Raw genomic sequence first — 25,808 nt, 5'->3', positions numbered from 1 at the left:
AAGGCCACGAAATTGAGAGGCCTTGACAGACAAATAAAAACCTATTAATTAAACTATCTCTATTAAAAAACGAAAACTGAGGCCCTTACGTAATTAAAACAAAGTAGTATGAAACAATTTGATTAGTTCAGGAAATAAAAGAAAATATGTTTAGCTTTTATTGAACGATTACAACAGCTTCACGTAGAATGTTGAAATGGACTTGATAACATACAGATCGAACTGTAGTTACTCACTTGACTGCCAATCACTCGACGCTCCCTGTGAGATACCACTATCAGTAGATAGATAGCAGCACTATCTATTACAGCGCGGGTTATCTCTGTGTCAGCTGAGTATCATTACAACGCTATTGTTGTGCGGCCGGAGTTCAGTGTCAGTGGAACAGTTGTGAGTAAATGTTTTTGTTGGCAGGGAACTTGTGCTAACGCTACTGTTATATTTACATCACGGTTATTATGTTGCCACGGTGACTTCGAGCTTGGTTCAATTTGACGACTGAGGCGTTTGGATTGAGGTTAAAACAACATTTTTGTTCGGTGAGTTTAATATATAAAGTCATACGTCTGTGAGTGTGTGTCCTAATAATTCTGCATCTCAATTTACATGTGTTTACGTTACTATTATGATTGATTTAGATTTTACCAAAACATTTTTGAAGTGGTGCAATTTATGTTTTACCCGCTGTTTATAGAACCAATTTCGTATTTATACAACTTATTTCCACGCAATCCTTGACGGAGCTAGTATAATCTCAACCAAATCGGTGACTGCCAGGCTATATAGTAGGTTATTTACCACAAACCAATTATTTAAAAATTTTGTAGGTATGTTCCTAATAATAGACTAAATATACGATATACATTCTACGCCCCCCTCCCCTTCCGCTTTTTCAGGAGTAAAATTACCTCCTTTATAAACCGTCAGGTTTTGATACATTTGCCAACGACTTTTGTTTGAAAAAGTTACTAATTATTAAAGGGAAAGACAAATTAAATAATTTAAACCTTGCTTTTATAATTATATAACGCATACGTTGTTTATATTAGCACTCATTAACGATAATAGGGAATGCTAAAAGCAGTAATTAATATGTTTAAGCAGAGGGTTTAGATGAATTCACTATGTGTAGCTCACTAGCATGTTGTACTAACCGGCTATTGTAAACACTGTTACTCAAAACTTTATCATGGAATAATTTGATTATAAAAAATTAAGAAGTATGATATTTCAAACACTTATTTTTAAGGGATATAATAAACACTTTAAAACTCTATTTATCGGGTATATTTCTTTAAAGGTTTTATTTCATCATCTTCGCCTAGAAAAATTATTTTCTAAAAATCACCATCTAAAGTTTTCTAAGTAATCGGTAAGCTAAGTTTAAATATTTTCCAAGTGATGTATTTCTAGTGTACAATTGTGGTTTGCGGAAATTATAAGACGTAACACATGAGTCATGAACCGCTACTTATTTATATCATCGTGAAACATTCGAATGTTATGTCTGTGATTCCAGTATCTCACGTCAAGCGCTACGTCTTCGCGTACAAAAAATTTAACTACTCAAATGTATAAGTATTATAAGGTAAAAAAGGCACTACCTTGCTGCTATTCCACTTATTCCTTGTGAAGCTGCATTTTCTTTCTGTTTTGGAAAGAGGTATTGGTATGTAACCCCAAAGTTACAAAAATATGGTTACTTTGCTACCACGTCTATACTAAAAGTCATATGCACATACAATTACGAGATTCAGATATATTACATGTATCCTATTAAAGAGAGGTAACACTTTACGTAAACACATATCTATGTGATTTAGTAAAAAGGGAAATATTCCATGGGAAATTTACTGACATAATGCAAAATGCAGTCGTTTGTCTTTCCTTTACAGACGTATTCTAATCCAAAAAAGGCACATTCCCACGGATTTGTAACATTAATTAGAGTAGTTTTCAAATTTCCTCTCATGAGCTATTAAAATGTGTAGTGTAGGTAATTACGTATTCTAGATTGATATATCTTACTAAGCTGCTTGAAGTTATCGAAAATATTTGGTTTGGAAAGAAGATGCTGTTTAACCTTTTAAATTCCACGTTTCTCTATTTAATTGGTGGCTGTACTAATTTCATTAACTAATATAAAATGAGCACTGGCAATGCTCTTTTAACACACAACTGCCAGCAATCGGCGTTTATCACGTCACTGTTGGACAGATCATATTGTAAGTCATTAACAGCGTGCGACCTTGACATTGTTGTCAGACGCGGACGAGCTGCTGCTCACGTCACATGCACAGCTGGCATTTAGCGTTAAGTCATCTCGCTCTAGATTTACTCTAGAGCAACCAGCACCAATGCAGTCTGATGATAATTGAGGCGGTGTTGCCATATCGCTGCCGACCAACACTTGTTTCCGTTATAACGTTGCTATTTTAATATGCATGAAGTGTCTATTAGATTGAGACATGTGATAGGAAACATATTATAAAATCAAATTGTATTAATATTTTTTTATTGATTATGTTTCTTGATTCAAAAAGATCTTGAAACGAACTTTTAATTTTACTATATAAAACTTGCAACAGTGTATTGTAGAACTCGCGCGGAAGGGCTCCGACACTCGAAGAAACCAATTTTGTTCGTGCTACTATAATACATGATGTAATAAAATATAACTAGATATAAATAGTATTATGTTGCGTGAGCCAAACAGTCTCAAGTATTTATTTATACTTTTACTGTGCAGGTTTAGTACGGCTTCTAAACGCTCTCGTATTTTTATGTTTCAGTATACGAGTACAGCTGATGAAATGGCGCTAATACGATTCTGCTGTTGCTGTTTTAGCTTGAGATCTGGGATGTTGTTGTTGGGTTGGTCACAAGCAGTAAGTATTATACTTATGGTATTACTCTGAGGGAATACTTGATATCCTGTGCAACTTGATGTTCAAAATTTGACAATTCCTAAAGTAATATACCTTATTAGTTATTAACCAAAACATAAATGTAATAGAGATAAAATAAATTTGGCGATTCCCAATTAAGAACCTTTTGATACATAACATACCTATATTACTTTAAATTTACGGAAAATTTACAGAATTTTGCCTGTTTCAATCATGACAGGTATCATTGCAACAACAACCTTCACTTATTATTACCACAAAACGAATCCCTGTTTTGAACAATTGAGATATTAACGCTTTGTGCTCAATCTTTATTTTTCAAATAATAATAATAATTCCCAAAAGAAAATTATAATGAATTACACAGTTTTAATTTAAAAATATAACATTTCCTCTTTTATATTTTACCATGCCTCTGAATTTAACAAAAGAGTAATAGTTCAATGTTTTGAAAGTCTATTTGTATCCGCAACATTACATTCAAAACTGAAAGGGGTATTTTATTCACGATGGTGACCATAGCAAATCTTTAGAAATAAGATAACTCACCAACAATGAAATTAAACAAGAAAGCACGCTCATCAGTAATAGGTACCGAATTTGGTTTTAAAATATAACCATACACGAACTAAAAAACTTGTTATTTTATAAGACAATGTGCGTTCTCACTTATAATTGTTGTTTTTGATAGCACAGAATACAGAACAAAAGTAAGCCCTTTTTTCAGACACTAAGGGTTTGAAAACGACAGTGAAGTTAGCACATTTTTGACCACTTATATAACCCTTAAAATGGGAGCAATATAGATTATTAAGTAGATAATGCAATCTCAGCTATTCGGTTATAAAAGTCATAAATAGAATAAACTTTAATTATTCCATCGAAAGTGGGGAAATCGTATTAATATAGCCGAAAGAAATGTGTAAACCATACTTATTAATTCAAATATTAATAACAGATGTACTAGTTGTTAAGCGGTTGTATTTGGATCAATTATCCTTGCTCTCTGATTGGTCGAACAACCAATCTTTTAGGCAAGGTTCCCCAGTTCATCTCAATCGTTGAGAAACTAATAATATAATACAGGGCCGAGAAAAACAACTGGGCCAAGGTCAGTTGGCTAAAATCAATTGGATTTGATTAATCATTGATCCCGGCCTCAATGCTGTAGGAATTACATAACTTATTTATTTAAACGTGTATGTACAATTCTAACTTAAAATTATCCAACATTCTAATATTTATTAGACCTCTAATATTTTAAATTAGGACTGTCCATTTACCATAAAATATAAATTACTAGGTCTAAAATGATGCAATAAAGTAAAAACTATCATTAAAAAATAATGTATTATTTAAATTTAAGTTGATAACAATTATAACACTACTATAGAATTCGGGTGCCAAGAATATTTCTAGGAATCTAATATGTTACCGTTCTCTACACGTCTACCGAATGGAACTGGTGATATCACACAAAATTGTCAGATGATTCAAAGATTTATCTCTTCTAAACTCCAAATTTTCACTGACTTTCTTCCTGTTCCAGCTGCTGTCTTTATTGTCTCTCAGCGGGGTGATCATAGCAGATAGTTCAGAATCTACTTCAAGCATAAATCAATTGTTGGGGAAAAGCTTAAGAAGTAAGTGTAAACACTAGACAGGATAACAGGATTTCGGACATGTTTCATCGTTACATGTTACAAAAGGTATAATACAACATTTCGAGCATTGGAATCTATCCTCTTCGTCAGGTGGGAGAGGTATTAGTACATAGAAAAGAAGGGAAAGAAAAGGGTTGGTGAAAAGTCAAACTTTCATCCGTGCTTGTGTGATGTGTGATTGTGTTTCTCGTACTCGGGATTTGTGCTCGGGACTTGCATTCTCTGCAGTTACAACGCCTAGACTGGACTCCAAGCAGCTTTTGGGTATGTTTGAACACTTTCCCCCTCTATTATTCTTTCTGTTCTTTATTTTTGTATGTACTAATACCTCATCTATCTGACACAGAGGATAGATTCCAATCCTCGAAACATTGTGTTATACCTTTTGACCCATACAACGAAATTCTGTTATCCTGTCAAACCTTCCATCGTCAATAACAAACTGTAATCAGTTGTTTGATAAATATTTGTGAAACATTATCACCAGGGTTACTACTATTCTTCCACACTACTTATATAGTTATTTAATTTTTAACTTATACAGGGGTGTCATGACTATCATTTACCTTTTCAGATTGTGAGAATTACCATAAAACTGCCAAAAAATGAAATCCTGGAATATTTTGACCAAATTGAAGAGATTCATCTTCACCTAACAAATGTTTTACTGAAACTATCAGAGCAAGATAAGCGGGAGTGTTCACGTATCGCGTAACAGTTTTCACTCATGTCTAGAGCTCATTTAATTGTTGATATGTTGTGGGAACAGACAGATAGACATGTAATCTGATATAGAAGAAGTAACATCCCCCAGCCATATAGAAGAGCCATTTTGCCATCCTTTTGAGTGACAGGCTGCAATAACACTCAATTAAATCCCATGGATAGAGGAGCATCTTCCTTCAACTAATTCTTATATACGTAGAAATGAAGTTTCATGGAAAAGTTAAAATCTACAAATCAAATCGTTATTCAAAATATCCTGCGTAGGGTAGAGTATGTAAAGTATGTCACGTATCCATAAAAAAAACATTACTTGTTTACGTAGAAATTATGTTATATGTAAAATTACGATTCCGGCGGTAAATTTCTCTTTGAGATATCCAGTGGGAAATACACACGCAGATATACAGACATACACATAGACGAAGAATTTCTCCAAAACCCTTAATGATAGCTAAAGAAAACATGTACAACTGTAAAGATATTGAGATACAACCCTGAGCTGTAGACTTCGTTAACGCTCAGCAAAGTCCGATGGAGGGGACTTTTCTATAAACAAATAAACTAATGTAATACATTATAGACGGACTCAATTTAATGTAGCGAATGTTTTACCAACCAATTCAGCCCATTTCCCATATTCAAATCTCATATATGAACGCTGTATTTTTATTATAATATTTCCGCGTAGCCATAGTGGTTACCTATAATACCATTGTGTAAAGATGTTCACTAATGCTCAGCCGTATCCCATGGAATGTCATGCACCATCCGAATTCGATATTACTTATATATAAATGAAATGTCATGCAATTTTCGAATACTTATGTTAATATTCGAGATACCTGGCGGAGAAACAAACAGGCAAACAGATATACAGAAACTGAAATTTTTTTCGCTAACGCTCGGCCAATTATGGTTTTATACATTTACAAACTCCTCTGAAGATGGTTGGAGACAAAATATATATGTTTAGTTTTATGCAAACTTTAATACAATTTGTGTCCACATCCATACATTTGTTCGACTGCAATATCATGCAGTATGTAAGACTTACGTTGAAAGTTAATAACACTGTTGGTATATTTACAGCGCTCTATGTATTGCTGGGTGGCAGCGTCATTCAAACCATCGCTGCTGTATTCCTGCTATATGGAGTTTACATGGTGAGAATTTGCTCTTTTACAATACGAAGTTATCAATATTATACAGGGTGAGACAAATAACCATTCAGCGATGTATAGCGGCTAAACTGAAGAAACTACCTTCTTTGTTTTAACGAAAATCCCCATATTTCACCAAAAATAATTCGGAAGAATAGTTTTTAAGACCCAAAAATGCAACAACATGTCGCTTTTTTGAAGAAGCGGGGCATTTTTGACAGATTTTCAAAATGTAAATATAGGTCGAGACCCGTATCTCATTTTAAATGTCTATTGACTGATTATTATAACATAATTTATTTCGATTCTTCTATACAGCGTGGTCCAAAATATCAAAGTTGTACGGTTTCCAAGTTCTTCTTACTGTTACCTGTAATTAAAACTTTTACCCAATCTTTATCCTTTTACAAAGGACTAATTCCAAAAATATTTTACAGTTGTCAACTTTTAGCGCAGTTACAAGTTTTGTAATAGTTCTAATTTTAAAATATTTCAAATTCATAAAATCTAAAAAAATGTATATTGCTATATGAATTTCAATACACATTTCACTTACAAAATTAAATTTTTATACTATATAGTTTTGCTCTATCTTGGATGTTTTGGTGCTAAACCGTTCTCGGTTCAACCACTACACAGCGCAAACGGGTGGTTTGCCTCATGCTTATAATTTAAGTATATTTATACTTAAATGGTATTGATTTATAAAAATATATAAATTATTATATAGTAAAACATTTTGCCAGACATATTCTTAGTTTTATAATATTTTGTTGATTTACGAGTATCTTTAATAAATAATTAAATTATAAACTGATCAAAAGATCTACAATGGAGTAGCAATCAAAGCTACCCAGAAGACATTCATATTGCACCAGCTTCATTGAAATGTATTTTATTATTATTTTTATTACTTAATTTATTATTTTTATATGCATATTTTTTAATTTGGAATGATGTGAGTTATTGCAACAAATATCTAAAACCTAGGTATCACCCCAACTTAAAATCACAATAAGTGTTGATTTTGAAGCTGAGCTTTGACAAAAGGAGAATGAGAAGCCTCGGGAACAGTCTTCGTAAAAAAAGCACTAACACATCTCCAAAGTATACAGTCTCTCCATTTTATCTGTGGTAATTAATTTTGTTGTAGTTAATCAATTATTGAGTACAAGAGACAGCTAAAAATCCGAATGCATTTCGGATCTACCGATTCAGTAAAGGCAGCAAGATTGCAAATATTCTTGATAAATAAATATTTAGTATAATCACTACACTTCGTGTTGTATTAAGAATACAGTATAGCGTAAATAAAAACAATGACAAAATAATTCTCACTAGTGCTAAAGCCGAACAGTATTGTCTGAACACGAAAATACACCTAATTCATATCACCTAATATCACTTGTAGATAAGAGCGGCAGGCTACAGTATGTCCGTCTGTCTCGATCACTGACTCATAACTGAAGTGAAAATCGATGGAATGTACCACACAAACAGTATTTAGTTATTCAGTATTTACAATTTTTATGATTTGATTTTGAATTTTGTAGTACTGTAAAATCAGAAGAACCTATTCAAATACTAAAAATGCAAATAGAAAATATTTTTAGCCAGCTACAACAGTTTTTATATATTTTTTACCTTTTAAACCTAAAACGTTTTGTAAAGAAACCACAGTATGATGTTTCACATGGCATTTCATTGTTACAACCAATCAGCGAGTATTGTGTTGGTTAGTGGATATTACAACCAATCAGCTGATATTGGGTAGGTTAGTTGATTGATAATAACTGGCTAAGCTACAAATGTATGTTTAGTTAATCAGCTATTTTTAAATAAACAATATAACAACACCTATAGATTAACATGGGAAAAAATAGAAGCCCATGGGGCACAGCAACTATACTGGAATGTATATAAAATACACAGAAGGAAAATCTAGAGTGTAACAACTTTCGATTGATACCAATATGTGTCTAAATATTAAATGATTCAATAAAAAATTTCAATAATATAGATTGTCACTGTTTTAATTTATAAACAGTTATGGAGTTTGTCAACTTATATTGGATCAACTATTAGAACAATACCCTAAAATTGGAACACTTTGTTTAAATATAACACGCACACAAAAATAAAAGTAAAATACGAGTAGACAAAAAGTATAAGCACCATAATTTAAAAAAGATATTTCATTTATATTATTATTTAAACTATAGTTTTTATTTAATATTATAGAATATTTTACCAAGCAATAAGTTGCAGTTGTATTTTATTTATTTGTTTTGTAGGATAACACATAATTTTGTTCCTGACAGAGAAAGAGTTACTACATACTTGAGTATGTGAAACTTGAAACCCTTCTCCACATTGCGTCGCTTATTGAGTTCTTCCTCTACCTCGTTTTGGAGCACTCCACGTTTTCAAGCCAAGACATCTACATCTTCGTGGGATTCCTCGCTTTGAACTACGGTAACTTTGTTTGCTTGAAATATATATCTGAATACTTCATAGTCTTTGGACAAAAGTCTTGAAAATATCGGATGTAAGTCCACAAAGATTTTATTAATTTGTTTAGTGATCAATTCTTTGTTTAAATTTTAGTTTCGACGATGGAATGTTTGAAAGATTAATAGGATTTCTGACATTTGCCATCGTTATATATTACAAAACGCATACCAAATCGTTTATAGGATTGAAAAATATCCCCTTCATGTGGTGGAAATATTATTAATACATAAAAAAAGAGAGAAAGAAAGAAGAGAAAGATAAGGTGTCAAGCATACCTGAACACCAAAAACCAAACTACCTGAAATCTGCTTGGAGTCAAGAGTTTTCTTTTCTTTTTTCTTTTCTTATGTGTTAATAACATTTTCACCTGATGAAGAGGTTAGGTATCAATCATCGAAACGTTGTGCTCTACATTTTGTAAACATATAACAATAGTGATAGTGACTAGTAAAGGGTTATAACAGTACAGAAATATAGTTTCTTCTTGTATATGTACAGGTCTAGCGGTGTACTACCTCCTGGCAGCGTACAGCTACTATCGAATCATTACTGAAGACATCTACGCACCATTAATACAGACGTGATCTCAATGAAACCATCGTCAACATTATCACCATTGTGATAGGCTGTAAATATTTCGAACTATTACGGTGTACTAGTGTACGCTAGTTATGTGATCGTATATAGCAGTGGATTTTTACCACAATCAATATGCAATGTTATATGACTAAACTTTAATGGAATGTTCGTTTTATAATAAACATGTCGAAGGCTTTTGAATTCGTCTATTAGTGTTACGATGTTTATAAAATACAACAACCTTATTTTTTACAGTATTAGTTATAATTACTTTACATGACTGAATTTTAATTTCGTAATGATATAAAAACAATAAATGATTTAATGTAATATAGTTTTATCTAATACAATAAATACTTCTTAAACACTGTAAGACTTCTACGGTTATAAATTTACATTGTCACTTTAATGGAAAGATAATTTGCATCGCAAATTAACGGTCATAAATATAAAACTATGAGCTATGGTGTTACGAGATACTGATGCAGATGATCATACTGTGCAACGAAATAAATAATACATTAATAAGATAGGAGAACAGAACACCACGAGTCGCATAACAGGCTTTGGTGATGTTACATGCAAATTTTTGAGTATGTTTTGTGTAACCATGTCATATCCTAGAACGTCATATGATGGTTGTATTCAGTTTTTTTACAAATTTATCTACTTTGTGATTGTATTTTTGGTATCATGGCTACCCATAAGTCAAATAAAAAATATATCGTTTACCCAGATTCAAATTTCATTGAGTGACCTGTCTCAATCTCGGTATAGAAATGAAGCTCTTGTTTATAGATCAGTTCTTGTTTATAGATCAGTTCGTTCTATACATATGAAGCAGACAGACACACATACAACATATTAAGCTTTCTGGTTCCTTCACTCAAATCAAATCAAATCAAATCAAATCAAATCAAAATCATTTATTTCTCATTAACATTAACATGTATCGAGAATTGTCAATATGTATAAAATAAAATAAAATAAAATAAAAATAAAATAAAATAAAATAAAATAAAATAATAATTCTTTGTTTTTGGAATCTAAGGACGACCTGGTACATAAACTGCAGGTCTTGAGGTCTGCACAGTCTTCCCCTTGTAGACGAGATTCAGCGTCTGACTCTTGAGTTGGAGAGGGCTCAGGAGATGATCGCTGGTCTTACGGCATCACAATCCAGTGTGGGTCATGGCGATGGTTGCCTGCATCCCCTGCCTGTAACTCTGAATTCTATTGCGACGCAGACCGAGTTACCTTTCCATCCGCAATCCAGCGTGGTTCATGATGATGGTTGCCAGCATCAGCATCCCCTGCCAGTGACTCTGAATTCTACTGCGACGCAGACTGAGTTACCTTTCCATCCGCAGTCCAGCGTGGTTCATGATGATGGTTGCCAGCATCAGCATCCCCTGCCAGTGACTCTGAGTTCTACAGCGACGCAGACTGATTTACCTTTCCACCCACCGTCTGTGGCGCCTGTTGGGCTGCGGTGTCCTGTCCCGCCGCCTTCCTCCGGCTCAACCTTGAACGGTGCCCAAAGCATGAGTTCGAGGAATAAAAACTTGCCAAAGACTGGGAAACTCTAGAGTTAAACGAACCACTTGGCTGAGTGATGAGGAGGTTTGGGATGGTATCAGGGACCTGAATTCTGACGAGGCTGGTACTAGTGTTGTCACCGGCTGAGTGCCTTGATATTAGGTTTCTTTACTCTCAGTCTCAGCCCTCCTTTATTACAGGTTCTAATTTTAAACTCTTGCTAGCCCCCATAAGTAACTCTACTTTGCCTCCTAAGCATGGTTCCACGCAAAATTTACAATCACACTGTAAACAGTGAGGGCACTCACTGGAGCCTGATTATTTTGAACAGGGGTTGAGGGCAAGTATGTTCACTTAGATTCCCTGCGAGGAGTCAAACAGTACTTGTGCTCTTGATTTTTGTAACAGCCTTGACAAAGTCCTCAGTAACCAAAACATTTCGTTTGAAGAAAAAAATTGTAAGCAACAAAAAGACAGTTTTAGTTGTGGTTTTGAGTTGATAAAAAATGCCAAATCATATGTCTCTAAATACAATAAAAACAATAGCTCTTAATGGAAACTCTAGTAAAGTAATACTAAACAAAGCATCACCAACCAGTAATACCCCATGGGACAAAGCTGTTTTGTCTACTGAGCCCGGACTGACACCAAAGTGTAAAAATTCATATTTATGGGCGATAGTCACTCCAGGGATCTTAAGGGAAACATTACAGCCCCTTTTAAAAAATGCAGAGGTTTTCGAACATTGCTACCCAGGCGCCCCTATGGCATTTGTTCTTTTCGAAGCTAAGCAGTTGTAGGAAAGCTTTTAATGAAAATGACATTGTTTTAATTGTTTGGAGGCACTAACAATACAAGCCTTGGTCACTGTTTAAAGGTTAAGGGAATGTTGTTACATATAATTAATACTTTTTCATGTAAAATAGTTCTTACCGAAGTACCTCAACTGCTGAAACAGCATCCTGCAAAAAGCCTTTGAGATAGAGTGTGTCAACAATATGTACATTTCTCTGTCAGTAACAACTAAAACCCCTCTGGTTCTTTTAAATCACTTCCTGGCTAAGAGGCTCTTTGCAAAGAGTGGGCAAGCATCTAAGTAAAGCAGGCAAGAGTCTTTTTGGTGTTAAACTATCTAAGTGGCCTGAATGCATTGTTTCCTGAGCAGCAGTTGAGGGGCCACCCCGGATCAAATTTTATACCATACCAAAACAATTGTCAAACTGCCTCCAGTCCCAGTACCTTTACCAGCTCTTCACCTGACACATCATATCCTCTGTCTGACCTGTCTTCTTCTGCATCAACTCCCTATAATACCACAATCACAACCATCTCTTGTTCTGACAAGGAGCAAATTGACCCCATGGCTCTTCCGTCGGCCTCGCCAATGTTCTCGGATACTAGCAACTCTTTTTTATAGAGTCAGTCCAACAGACTCCGCCTATCAAGATTCTGCACCAAAACATTCAATCAATTTCCAACAAAAACTGGTCCTTTAGAAGCTCTGCTACACAGTAGGAATGTCGACATTGCTTGTGTAACCGAGCACTGGCTATCTAAAAACAACTTTGCTGCGCTGAGTGTTCAGGGCTATTGGGTGGCAGGTGGCTTCTGCAGGTCTGATAGGATCAGGGGCGGAGTATGTGCTCTGGTCAGTGATTCTTTTTCGTATACCGTTGTGGAAAAAGCAGGTTACCTCTCACCTGAACTCAGAACTTAATTTTGAATCCGTCACCATTCACATAGTTGAATTAAACACTACTATCATCACTATTTACAGATCCCCCCAGGGCGATTTTTCATTGTTTTTGAAATGTTTTGAGGGAATCGCTTAGAATCCTACATAAACCTGATCTGAGGATATTTGTCTGTGGGGATTTCAATTTTTCATTTTGATAGGCAATATGACAGGCAGTTTTTACTATTTTCCGACATTTTTCAAAGTTTTTCAATTAGAGCTCAGATTTCATCAGTGACCCGCCCATCACCAACAGGAGGTTCATGCATCGATAATATTTTAACTAATATCCGAGCCTGACCATGTGAGAGCTGAGGTGGTCCCTTCCTGTTTGTCCGATCATGAAGCACAGCTTGTTACAGCCGTAATTCAGTCAATTACATCTAAGGGGTGTAACTCTGCCCCTTACCGAGTTTTCTCAGACAGAAATATTAATGTTCTTTATGAACTTTTAGATTCAGTTGATTGGGATAATATTTTCTTATACGAGGACATAAATGACCAATACTCGTTATTCCTCAGTCAAGTATCATCCTGCTTTAACCAGGCCTTTCCTTTAGTCACATCGAAGCGTAAAAAACGTCAAAGGCCTGGTTGGTTGACAGGAGAAGTTCTCTTGGCCAGAGAACATCTCAAGGACCTGTATATTTTGCAGCGTGACTATCCTTCTGAACAGCATAGGATATTGTATAAGGTCAATAAGAGAAACTACAAGTTACTAAATTTTCATCTCTGAAAACATCTCAGATCGAAAGCCGTCTGAATAAGAGTAAGAATGTTGCCAAAACTGTATGGAACATAGTGTCTGAAAACTCTGGAAAGCAAACAGATAGGAAAAGACATATTCAGGAGCTACAAGATAATGGAGCTGCAGTCTCTGACCCACGTCATATCGCTGAAATGTTTAACAATTTTTTTATGAGTGCCCCACTGGCTAGAACCATAAACGGAACAAATAGGTTGCACTAACAGCTCTTCTAAAATACACCACTGTCCATCAAGTTTCTTCATAGCCCCAACAACAACGCTCCATGAAATGTTCAATACTATTTCATCTTTGAAAACCAGTTCAACACCTGACGTTTTTGGAATGAGTCCTTCAGTAATTAGACGGGTTGCTTCACCCTTGAGCCCTCCTTTAACTCAATTGTTCAACAACTCAGTTCTTCAGGGGAAGTTTCCATCGGATATGAAGCTCTCTAAGGTCATTTCCGGTTTTCAAGAAAGGCAGTAGGTCTTCGCCTCAACAGTATCGTCCCATATCAATTTTACCAACCATCAGCAAAGTCTTCGAACGTCTCATTCATGTTAGGACTAACAGACTTTCTAATCAGAAATTCCATTCTGAGTGACACCCAATTTGGATTTTGTTCCTTCTAAATCCACCACCGATGCTATTGCCAATTTTCCAAATATGTATTTACTCATCTTAACAATCAGAATCACGTAGCTGGTGTTTTTTGCGACCTCACGAGAGCGTTTGATACAGTTAAACCATCTGAAACTCCTTAATAAGCTTGAACTCTACGGCATCAGAGGTTGTCCCCTGCTGTGGTTCAGGTCCTACCTTTCAAATCGTTACCAGAGTACGGCACAGTCAGATTTCGTTGAGGTCTCCATGGGTGTTCCTCAAGGTTCTATCTTGGGACCTCTTCTCTTTGCCTTATATGTAAACGACTTAAGCTCTTGTGTCCCTGAGGCTCGCGTCACTCAATATGCTGATGACACCACGGTCATTGTTAGGGCAGACTCTTCAATAGCGTTAAATCTTCAATTAAACACTACAATCGAAAAAATGAACTCTTGGTTCATTCGCAACAATTTATTCCTCAATGTTGACAAAACATCCATTCTTCACTTTCGATCTCAGACAGTTTCTAAGGGTTTTATTGCTTTAGACGAGGTTGACATCATTGAGGTTGATTCAGTATGTTTCTTGGGCGTTCATCTGGATGCTTGTTTTTCTTGGCGTCAGCATGTGGAGGCCCTTTGCTCTAAGCTCAACTCGATATTGTTTTCCTTAAGATGTCTTTCAAATTTTCTGAAAAGTAGTGCACTGAAAATGGTATATTGATGGTTACTTTTCCTCTGTGATGTCATTATGGCATAATGTCATGGGGAACTGCTTCATCTTCTCTGTTACAAAGAGTATTCAAAATTGCAAAAGAGGGCTATTCGTTTAGTGTTTGGGTTGAGGGGCCTGGAGAGCTGTAGGCAAGTGTTTCACCAAGAACGTATACTAACCCTCCCCTCCATTTTTATCTATTCCGTATCAATTTACACTTTTAAACACATTACCGATTTTCCTACCCACAATCATATATATCCCACCAGAAATAAAAATAGTTTAACAGTACCCCACCATAGTAACAATATGTTCCGCAAATCAATAGAATATTTAGGACCTACAATTTAAAACAGATTGCCAGATTATTTAAAAGCCAGCACTTCACTTGCATCTTTTAAAAACAAACTAAAAAGACTTTCTTGTGAAAAAACTGTTTTTACTCACTCTCTGAATTTTTGTGCCCCACCCAACCTTACAAGTAAAAACTATCATTAGTACTGTTTTTCAATATATTTTTAATTTCTTTCTTTGTCACTGACGCTCAGCCAATCAGTATTAAAATATTGAAATGATTTAATGATTCCCTTATTAATATTGTTAACTATCTTGTGATAAAATACTTATTTGCTATCTAAAATTTTAACTAAATAAACTCTTGAGATATAATTGATTTATGAGTCACGCAATGAGCAACGTTTAACGCTGGTACCCGAGGTTTAACACTGTTGCCACTACACCGGTACTTTGCGCATTGTGTTCAGTCTGACCAGCGCGCGCCTTATCTCGTGGCGATAAGATAAAGAAAGTGCGCACAGCTTATCAGTTACAAAATTACGTACAATACAAAACACTGCGTTGCAAAAATACACTGTATATTAGTCACATCGGGTGTTAGTGAATTAACCGATTCACTAAGCATGTATTGGTAGCGATTTAACGGAAAAGTTCCAAAATGTTAAACAATATTTTTTTAAACATGTCATATTTTTAGCTTTACGTAATTAATTAACAACATCTTTCAGACATTAAAATATTATCAGCTAATACGTACATTAAAACTTGAAATTTTTTTGTTCACGAGTCTTTGTTTGGGCTTGGTTACAAATTTACCCAATATTCAAACTTTTAATGACTATGTCCTTGTGGCAAAAATATATATTGTTTTCTATTTTTCTGTGTTCGGTAAAGGTTTGTGTAGGAGCTGTGACAAAAACATTATAAAAGGTTATTCCAAATGAACATTTTTTGACCCTCCTTAATCTGTCGCCCGATCAACATTTTTTAAATTGTAAATGATAAAATTACTATAAATGAAGCATTTACACAAAAATTTAACACATGTGTATATTACAACTTGTGGTATCCATAAATTTTTTTACTAGATAATCTATGCATTAAGAATTTAACTTCTTACTTCTGTACTTCTATGTACTATCTAAGGTATTATACGAACGAAATTAGTAATCATCATTGTTAACGAGATTATTAAACGAATCTAAGAAAGACTTTGATATAGTCAATTAAATTAAATAAGATTTTGATATTAGGGATCATAAGGCAACTAAAACCCAGTAACACATTTATATTGTTATCCTAACATTACCGTGGAATACAGACAGACACCCAAAAAAATATTTCGTCATCAGATTGCAAAAGAGGTTTCAATAACTCTTAGTTACCACAAATTCCGTTCTTCTATCTCATCCACAAATATGTATAGACGTGTACATGGATAGACAAACATGTAATAACGTGTATAGAAAATTGTAGCTTTGAATTTTGGAAAGTAAATGTATATACATTGAAAAACAATAGCGCGTAAGCACGTGGTTTTAAACCATCGTGTTGGGGCAGCGAGCAAACACCAATGCCCGATGTGCACATCACAATCTAATTTTTCACAGTGGTTTACACTTGACTTGTTGTAAAACATCAAACAACGAAATACTGGTGTCTGTAACAAATTGTAGACCCATCTGACTGGATAATCTGTTGTGATATTACTTTGTTGTATTAAATTTTATATTTTATCCTCAACATCCTGTGTTTTTATTACAACCAAGGTTACTGTGCCCTTGTAATAATGTATATTACGCTTATTATGATTTCTAGAGATCAACAATGTGAAAGACATTGCAACCTTAGTTGTGAAACATTATGCAACGAATTAACATACAACTAACGTTACTATGCCCTTGTAATTATGTATATTACGCTTATTACGATTTCTAGAGATGAAAAATATGCAAAACATTGCAACCTTTGTTGTGAAACATTATGCAACGAATTAACATACTAGGAGTACTCGAGCAATCTTGTGGACAGACAGAAATTAAAATTTTCCATACCCCTCGAGAAACAGGTTTTGATGGAAGACAGAGAATGATTGCTAATTCCATAACATACAATTTCACTAATTCTCAGCAAATAAATAAAACAATAAACATTAACAACGAATAAGATAACAAGGATCAGCCATAAATTGTATAATAATGACAAATATTGTAACAACTAACTATGAAATAAGCAATAATACAAGAAAGTATACAATATAACAAAAACAATATAATGGGTGCTTGTATAAATATTATTGTAAAATAGCAAAGTTTTATACTTTACAGCTATGTAACCAATAGCTATGGTGATTAGCTAGTTCGTTAGGTAGTTTTTGATTCAACACTCTGCTGTTGAGAATTTATACTGAGAACCAGGGTATTGTTTAGTTGTATTATATTTATTTCTTAAATTCTAAAGTTACAACACGTAAATCGTGCACCGCAGAATCAACATGGGACCATTCAGTCTTTGAATCTATGTCAATATATAAATTTCATTATAATAGACAAGATAGATGTACGCCATACCAAAAGTGTTATATGCTTCGCTGATTTTTAATGCATAATTTAAAGCCTATATATAGTTATATTTATTACTATGTTACTTGTAAAAATGACATATGATTGAGCTCAGTATGTTCCAAATGTATTTAAAAAAACCAACACTGAAAACATTATCGCCCAAGCGTGATTTCCAACGAATTTCGCCAAATACCACAAATTAATACACTTTCCATGTGCCTAACCTATATGTATATTCGTCCTCAATATATCAAGAGGTGAAATACAGGAATGAAATGTTTTAGCACCTTGAGATACAAGCTTCGCTAATGTTCAGCCAAAAACGACTTACTCTGCGACTATCTCATTGCCATCATGGATATTCATAATGGCAGTGTAAAAATATTCGCTAATGCTCATGCAAATCACATGGATTGACGTACACTCAATGTTCCTTGTATAGAATGCAGGCATGTTTATAATAAATTACAAGTGTATACGCACGCTGTTTATCTCAAGTGATGTGTAGACAGAAAGAAATATGTATAAACAGACAAAGAAACAAAGTCTTCAGCCAAGTGATAACATTTGCTGACGCTCAGCCTAAAATGATCATTATTTTATTATTACAAACAAAATATTATTATTACCCAGGTGGTATTATTAAAACAATTTACCTGTCTTTAAATAAAACTTGCAACCTTTATGCGATCCAAATAATTATGGTTTTTAAACTAGAATAGTTTAGTGTACACAGATCATAACCAAATTGAACTCGATATACTGACGTCACAAATCATTACATAACCTTTGTGAGCAGCAATGGAACGCTTAAATAAGCCAATCCCAAATTGACTGCTCAAATTCGATAATGCTGCAGCCGTCCTCGCAGTTCGCAGTTAATGGCCTGCTAATGGCTGTAAATGGCTTCCTCAACCAAAGCCTATACGATTATTGAACCCCTTTACCATTGCAATACTCATTACCTCTGTTTATTCGCTTTGGGTTTTAGGTAGCTCGACAAAAAACAGCTAAGTTAAAAATGAATAATAATATCTTCCCTCATAGCTGTCTCATATTAGAAGAATTAGCTATTGTAAAATACACTAACTAATATTTTACTAAAACATTTCATATTTTTACTTTTTCTAATAGCTTTTTAAATTAATACTATTATTATAAGAGCATTCAATAAAGGAGTAAGTTGAAATATGGGTTCTCAAAGGTAATAGAGTTTTCCAGAGTGAGTTAGAAATTCTTTTCAGTTTAATCACAATAGCATCCTTAACTTAAATTTTCTAAATATGAAGAAGTTGTATACAGTTTATTTATTAAAAATTAAAAATGCGGGTGTTTTGTGCCAAATTTAGGAGTTAAGTGAAGTTTTAACCTCTGTAGCCACTAACTGGCAGCACGTTTTGTTTCGGTGCAGAAAAAGAAAGTATATGAGGGAAAAAACTAGGGAGAAGTAAATAAAATTGGAAACAGAAACATAGACTCAAATGTTATTTTTTTGCTTTATGTGTTTATGGCGGAAACCGACCCAAAACCATTTTGGTAGTGCGCCACGCCTTCAAGGGCTAAATACACTATTTCGTACGATCGCTTCGGCTATTTATCAAACCACTCTCTTATAATAATTTTTATAATTATATAATTTTTTATTTATCATATGTCTAACCAATGTTACAACTAAAAACAGGTGATGATTACTTCCAATAATGGTGAGCTTAAGAAACTTAATATGAAGCTATTAAATTGTTTATATTTATTTAAGAATCTGTTTAATTTCATAATTTAATTTAGAGTTGAATCCTTTTTATACATTCAGTGTTCATATTTTATAATTTCATCGACATATGATAAAATAAATATACAGGGGGTAAACCACATTCTACCCCTCCTTATAATAACCGAATAAACTATATTTTGCATCATTAATTACTGATTCAGTTTTACTGGAAGTGATAAACAGCAACTGTTAATTCTGCAGATGCAGACATTCCGTCTTTCAACGCCAGTTTGCACACGGTTGGGACACGAACAATAGACGTGCTACACGAGGGCTCTGATCTCCTGTGATTAGTCTGGACAACAAAGCCCTCCAACAGATGATCCCGGTATTGTGGAGGGAAAGGGCTATAAGTCCCTAGCATTGTTTACCTTGAAGGTACAGTAAGATATCTTAGGCTTTCGGCAGATCTTTACATATTGTGAATAGAACTTTTGCACTGATGAATACACCAATTAACAAAGTAGAAAACTAATTTAAAGGACAAACTTTTTAAAGATTTCAAGTTTTAAAATTTAAACTTTGTTGTTGTCATTTGCACTATTATCGTAGCCTTCTTCATACATGATGTATGTTCATATAATGAAATTTGCAATTACGATGTGGCATTTATTTTTCAAGAAGGAAAGTGTTGTAATGTCATTTATAAACAAATAATTTTCTAAGACATATTGAAAATATTCAAAATTGCCATATTTTATTGAAAACTAATATTTAATCTAGAAGTCCTAGCTCCTAACAATCCTGAAGTCGTAGCTTGTAATTAGACACAGATCCTAATCTGTCTAATGCCGTTTGGGAAACTTTCACTGTTAAAATTAGCACAGAACCCAAATGAATACAAGGTAAGAACATGCAACGCCACATGCCACGAAACACTTTTCTCCGTGGTTGCGCACAAAATCTGTCTACAGGTCAGATCGTTCTTGAGATAACGTGCGGACATACTGACTGCTTCAATCATCAAGTGCCAATTAAAGGCTTTTCCGATTGATGCTTCAAAATTGTCTGCTAGGAATTTCAATCATCCTGTGCCGATTCAAGGGTACTTCCAAATGACATCCCTAAATCTTGGTGGTTGAAATGATCCTTTGAATCTTAACATAGCCTATTCTACTAGCAGATGTCCGAAAATAGGAGACGATCCAAAGGGATATAGTACTGTCACCTTAAGGCTTATCATCTTTAGTCCATAAACTCGCCTAAGTTATATTCCCTTAACCACAATGACTTCATATCCCCCATAGGATGACACAATATATATTATCGTAATGCAGATTTCAACAAGTAATTTATCTCAACTTCAGATGTCCCATGTCTCCTCACATTTAGCACATTAGCTTTAATTTCACAAACATCCAAAGTAATAATAATTCTACAACTTCAGATGTCCCATGTCTTTTGTGACTGACACAGCCCTAACACATTGCTTTTCTCTTTTACTGCTAATCTCCCAAAGTGTAATGTTTTTTAAGATGATTAGAATTTAAGAGCCTTCAGAATAAAACCTTTAATTAAAATGTTTGTTTTATATTTACGTACTTATTAAAAATCCCATTACATTTTTAATTTACTTTTTAAATGCCTTTTTCCAATAAAATTAATTTAACCATCAAAAACTAAATGTTTTTTTTTTTATATTTCACATAAAATAAAAAAATTGTTGTGAGATTGAATTCTACGTTATTAGTCTTATGACTTGGTTTCTTGGAATTGGTTACGTTTATTAAATTGCAGAATATTGATTCAAGGGACTGAAGCAGCATCGCCGAACACTTGTTATCACTAATGGCCTTAATGGCTTCAATAGCCGATATTGCAGGTAATACAATTACTCTGATCTTCATTGCACTAGGTTTAGTCCTTTCATATAGATCCTATAACTTTATTCATATAGGAGTTAGTTATACGAGAATAACTCATTCAACTTAGAAACTCTTACTTTATTTGTGGCCTTTCTTTAGGAGCAGATTTTTACCTTTCCGGAAAAGGATATAAAAAATAATGAATATCCTTGGCCCCATTACGCATGAAAACTAAATTTCTTCAATAACCATTGTATGATCTTACACATGGCATGGTCGTAGGAGCCATTTCAAATGGCAAAATATCTCCATCAGTTAGTTAAAGATTTCAAAGTCCCTTCCCATTCCTCTGAACTGGGTTAGAAGATATCTGTCATGAAGAAGAGCGCTATAGGGCACCTCATTCTGATTCGTCCAATTTGGCTGACTGTAAGACTCCTGTAATGGGGAAAAATACTCATTCACCTTCCTTACCATTTTACCTTAAATATCAACTCCCAGTTTTCTCAAGGACTAACAGGTGTTAATTTAAAATAATCAGACAGATTAATTGAATACTACAACGAATTCCTCGTATAATTGTTCAAAGTTTCATATACTGGTCCAATCTGAAGTTGAGTAAATCATCCAAACTAATATTCTATTAAGATCAAACTGAGTTCTCTGAATTATTTTACAATGCGTACAATAAAATCGCAGCAAATTCAAACTGACTTTTATACCAACATTAGCAGATTTATTTATTGTAATTTATAAGTGTATTTCCTAAAAAAAATTTAATACATTTTCCTATATGGATAGGTTCCGGCAAAACATTGACTGCAAGGTAAGCCATAAATTTCACAGTGGTTTTATTTTGTTTCAAAGTTGAAACTCGTAACATATTATTAGCCCACTCTTTCAATTTGGAACACACATTGCAATGCCTTTACATACTCACGCTTTTCAAATATGAGGTGATGCACTTTCACTAGATTCTGTTTAAAAATATTGAATGAAAAGTAGACTAGGTGTGAGAACATTGTTATTTAGTAGATGAAGTCTCTCTTGTATACAATCAAAGCTGATCACAGTCTACTTGTCTACACGGCGTTGATTGCATCATTGTTCTTAACAGAGTATCTTCATTACGCTGTCTGTTGTCTCAGCTGTCTGTCTCAATATTATTTTATTTCTTACTACAGGAATATAAAACTATGCCACTATAGTTTATTCAAACTTTCTGATAAAAACACGTAATATCATTCTATACAATCAAATAACAATAACACTGTATACTGTACTTTAACGATCCTAGTTTTACGTCCATGAATAAATGTTAGGACGAAATACTCCCTCCCCCATTTTAATGCAATCAATTAGAAGAAACATTCGTTTCCATTTTATTGAAAGATGAATGCGTATAAATTAGTTACCGTATATACCAAGTGCCTTCATATTTTTGATTGCGAGAGTCAATTAGAATTTTATAAGAACACAATCTATTTTTGCAGGAACACGATAGGGGAGTTTCTTTCAACAAATAAATAGATCATCAGCCATTCTACATTGGCGAGGGGTGAATTTAGAGACAAAAACGGATCGAAATGTGTGATAAATATTAGTCATAAGGTATATTTTAAGTTTTAAACATGTACATACAACCATCAAACAAAGATGTTGAGACTGTGAGTTTTCAGTCATTGTCTATATTCATGCAGACTTATACCAAATCCAATTACATAATGAAATACGCGTGTTAGTGTTTCTTGGATTATGGCAGATTACCAATCCTGAGTCTGCAAGCCTTAATACGATTTTCATGTTGTTAAGCAGATTTGTTATCCCTGATATACCAAAATGTTATATACTAACCATTTAACATATGGGAGGTTCAAAAAAAAATCGCAGCCAGGTCCCGAGAGCATATCTCATAAACGACTGAAGTTCGTATAGACAGCGGCTTTTTTGTGGCCGGTAGAATCTATAAGCGAAAAGCTACATTAATCCAAGAGTTTCTATAGCATACGTGCACCGTTGCCATCATTGTTACCTATGAGATCAATTTAAAATTATTCGTTGACGCTCAGATACATTCCAAAGAATTACATGTCATTCTCGAGCTCATTGTTAATCATATACAGGTAGGAATGAAGCTTCATTTACAAATTCAAGTCCTTATATCAGATTGTTTTCGTGATATCAAAACACAAAATTAAACAACCTTTTTTTTAATTTGTTCTCTTTTCGACAGACAGAAATTAATGTTTCAGTCCCACAAGTGATAGGCTTTGCTTACGCTCAGCCAGTGAAGCTTCATGCAAAATGGAAAGATTATAGGTCACTTCATTCTCAAGATATGGTTACGATAGGCAGAGGGATGCATAGACATAGAAGCCCTTAGAGGGGAAAAGCCTTGCTGACGCCGAGTTAATTAATATAAATACGAGGAGGCGTGTAAACTTGTGGCTAACATAATAATTATTCAGCTCACAAATTCCAATATCGGATACGTTAAAAATTCAATTATTCTCAGAGATTTATATTTGTTTTCATGGCTTGTTGAAAAACACACAAACGATCGAAATGCAGAAGGTTTAAAAATCCTTATACCATCTGACAAGACCATTGTTATAATATTGTTAAAGCCTAAATACATTAAATGTTATAGAGATTTTAACGCATTAAAATGCTATGGCATTCTCTCAATATGTTTATTATAGTATAGAAATGTAATTGTAACAGATAACTGTACCAGGCTGATTTATTATCACAGACAATTTCAAAATCCAAACAAAATTTTGTACCCTCTTAACCATTTAAACAGTGTTTTCCAATAGAACAGAGTAGGACAAACAGATTATAGACTAAAACCAAACTTTATATATCAAATTTGAACCAGACATTATATAACCTGTGTGGATGATAATGGAACACTTAAATAAAACCATTCCCAAATTGACTACTCAAATTCGATAATGCTCTAACCATCCTTACAATTCGCAGTTAATGGCTGATAATGGCTACAAATTGAATTCCATCAACCAAAGGTTATAGTTGATCAAACTCCCATTAAGTCTGTTAGCCATTCATTTGTTTAAAAATTTTTATATACATTGGAATACACATTATAGTCTTATATGTTTCGTTTTTATCTAGGCTATATATTTTCTATTAATAAAAAATAACAAATTATAGAGTGCTATTAAGGGGAGCATGTACCTTTTTGGCACCAAAATATCGATTTTTTTGAAACATATCATAAAAAATACTATGTTTTATGCCCTTTTCAAAAATATATAACACTCTATATCTGAGAGGTTTAGAAATATGTGTAAAATGTGTTTTAAGAAATGTATGCACGCTTTTTTCAGCTGACAACATGGCGCGCTATGGATTGTTAGTGTCAGAATGTATTATATACATATTACTTGCTCTAATTGTATGATTATTAAGTTTTTCCCCCTTTAGGTTGGTAGCACTGCTTGCTTTAGATGCATTTGAAGGATGTAAGTCATCTGTAACTTACCTAACCTACACTATTGATATTATTGTTATTGTTTATGTTTACTAACAGTGTTTGTCAGTGTAATTCTATTTTGTGTGGTGCCAGTGATCAAAACTTTGGACTCTTAGTGTGTATTTATTATATAAATAAGTGATATTATTGTGTATTAGCCATGCCTAGAGTGAAAAAGGTTCAATAAACAGTCTTACAGAGGTAACCAATTTCGTAAAAATTCAAGTGAACTAGGACTAAGTGCTTCTCCAGGTACAAGTGAATCTAATAGGCCTAGGCCTAAACAGTCATCTAGTTCTAAGAAGATTAATGATTCAAAGTTGCCTAAATTTAGTGATTATGACATAAACAATGTAAATATTATAATAGATTTACAACAGATTTCTGGCCTAATAAAATCTTTCACTGCATGTAAATATTGTAGTAGTTCCGACTGCATTGACATAAGCCTAGATGAAGACTTCAAGTGTGGAATAGTACATCGTGTAAATATTTGTTGCAATGTATGTAAACATACTGACTCAGTAATAAGCTCCAAATGTGTTAGAAATATGTATGAGTTGAATCTAAGATATGTTTATGCTCTACGTTCAATCGGCAAAGGCCTAGATTCTGGTAGGGTATTTTCTGCTGTGATGAATATCGCTCCACCAAACAGCCGAATTGAAAAATATAATAAAAAACTGCTTACTGCTGTAACAGAGGTAAGTGAATGTTCACTTAGACAGGCAGCTGATGAAGTTCGTAGCCTAAATGATGATTGTCGTGATATAGCAGCCGCTTTTGACGGTACCTGGCAGAAGCGAGGCTTCACCTCTGTGAACGGCGTAATGACAGCAACATCCTTCGATACAGGAAAGGTTATGGACTTTGAGTGTTTCAGCAAATATTGTAATAAATGTGTCAGAAAACTTCTAAGCCATGACAAAACCCTATTGAAACAGCACAAAAATTCTGGTACTTGTTTGGCAAATTTTTTCA

General features: G+C 34.0%; 1 protein-coding gene across 3 annotated transcripts; it reads left to right on the top strand.

Annotated features, from left to right (window-relative positions):
• The first annotated feature begins 299 nt into the window (after window positions 1-299).
• On the top strand, window positions 300-19,874 carry LOC124371724. 3 transcript variants are annotated; one of them, XM_046830061.1, is made up of 6 exons: window positions 300-539; window positions 2,793-2,888; window positions 4,459-4,552; window positions 6,389-6,462; window positions 8,781-8,934; window positions 9,472-9,696. In XM_046830061.1, exons 2-6 carry the CDS (start codon window positions 2,814-2,816, stop codon window positions 9,555-9,557), a joined length of 483 nt encoding a protein of 160 aa, XP_046686017.1. In that variant the 5' UTR covers window positions 300-539; window positions 2,793-2,813; the 3' UTR covers window positions 9,558-9,696. The 3 variants fall into 3 exon arrangements, with proteins under 3 accessions (XP_046686017.1, XP_046686015.1, XP_046686016.1); XM_046830059.1 differs by lacking the exon at window positions 9,472-9,696 and adding an exon at window positions 19,725-19,873 and having other exon boundaries at window positions 302-539; XM_046830060.1 differs by lacking the exons at window positions 300-539; window positions 9,472-9,696 and adding exons at window positions 2,329-2,664; window positions 19,725-19,874.
• Window positions 19,875-25,808: the final 5,934 nt, after the last annotated feature.

The sequence above is a fragment of the Homalodisca vitripennis genome, unplaced genomic scaffold (assembly GCF_021130785.1).
Source record: "Homalodisca vitripennis isolate AUS2020 unplaced genomic scaffold, UT_GWSS_2.1 ScUCBcl_1799;HRSCAF=5879, whole genome shotgun sequence".
Classification (NCBI taxonomy): domain Eukaryota; kingdom Metazoa; phylum Arthropoda; class Insecta; order Hemiptera; family Cicadellidae; genus Homalodisca; species Homalodisca vitripennis.
This window is presented reverse-complemented; position numbering and strand designations above follow the sequence as displayed.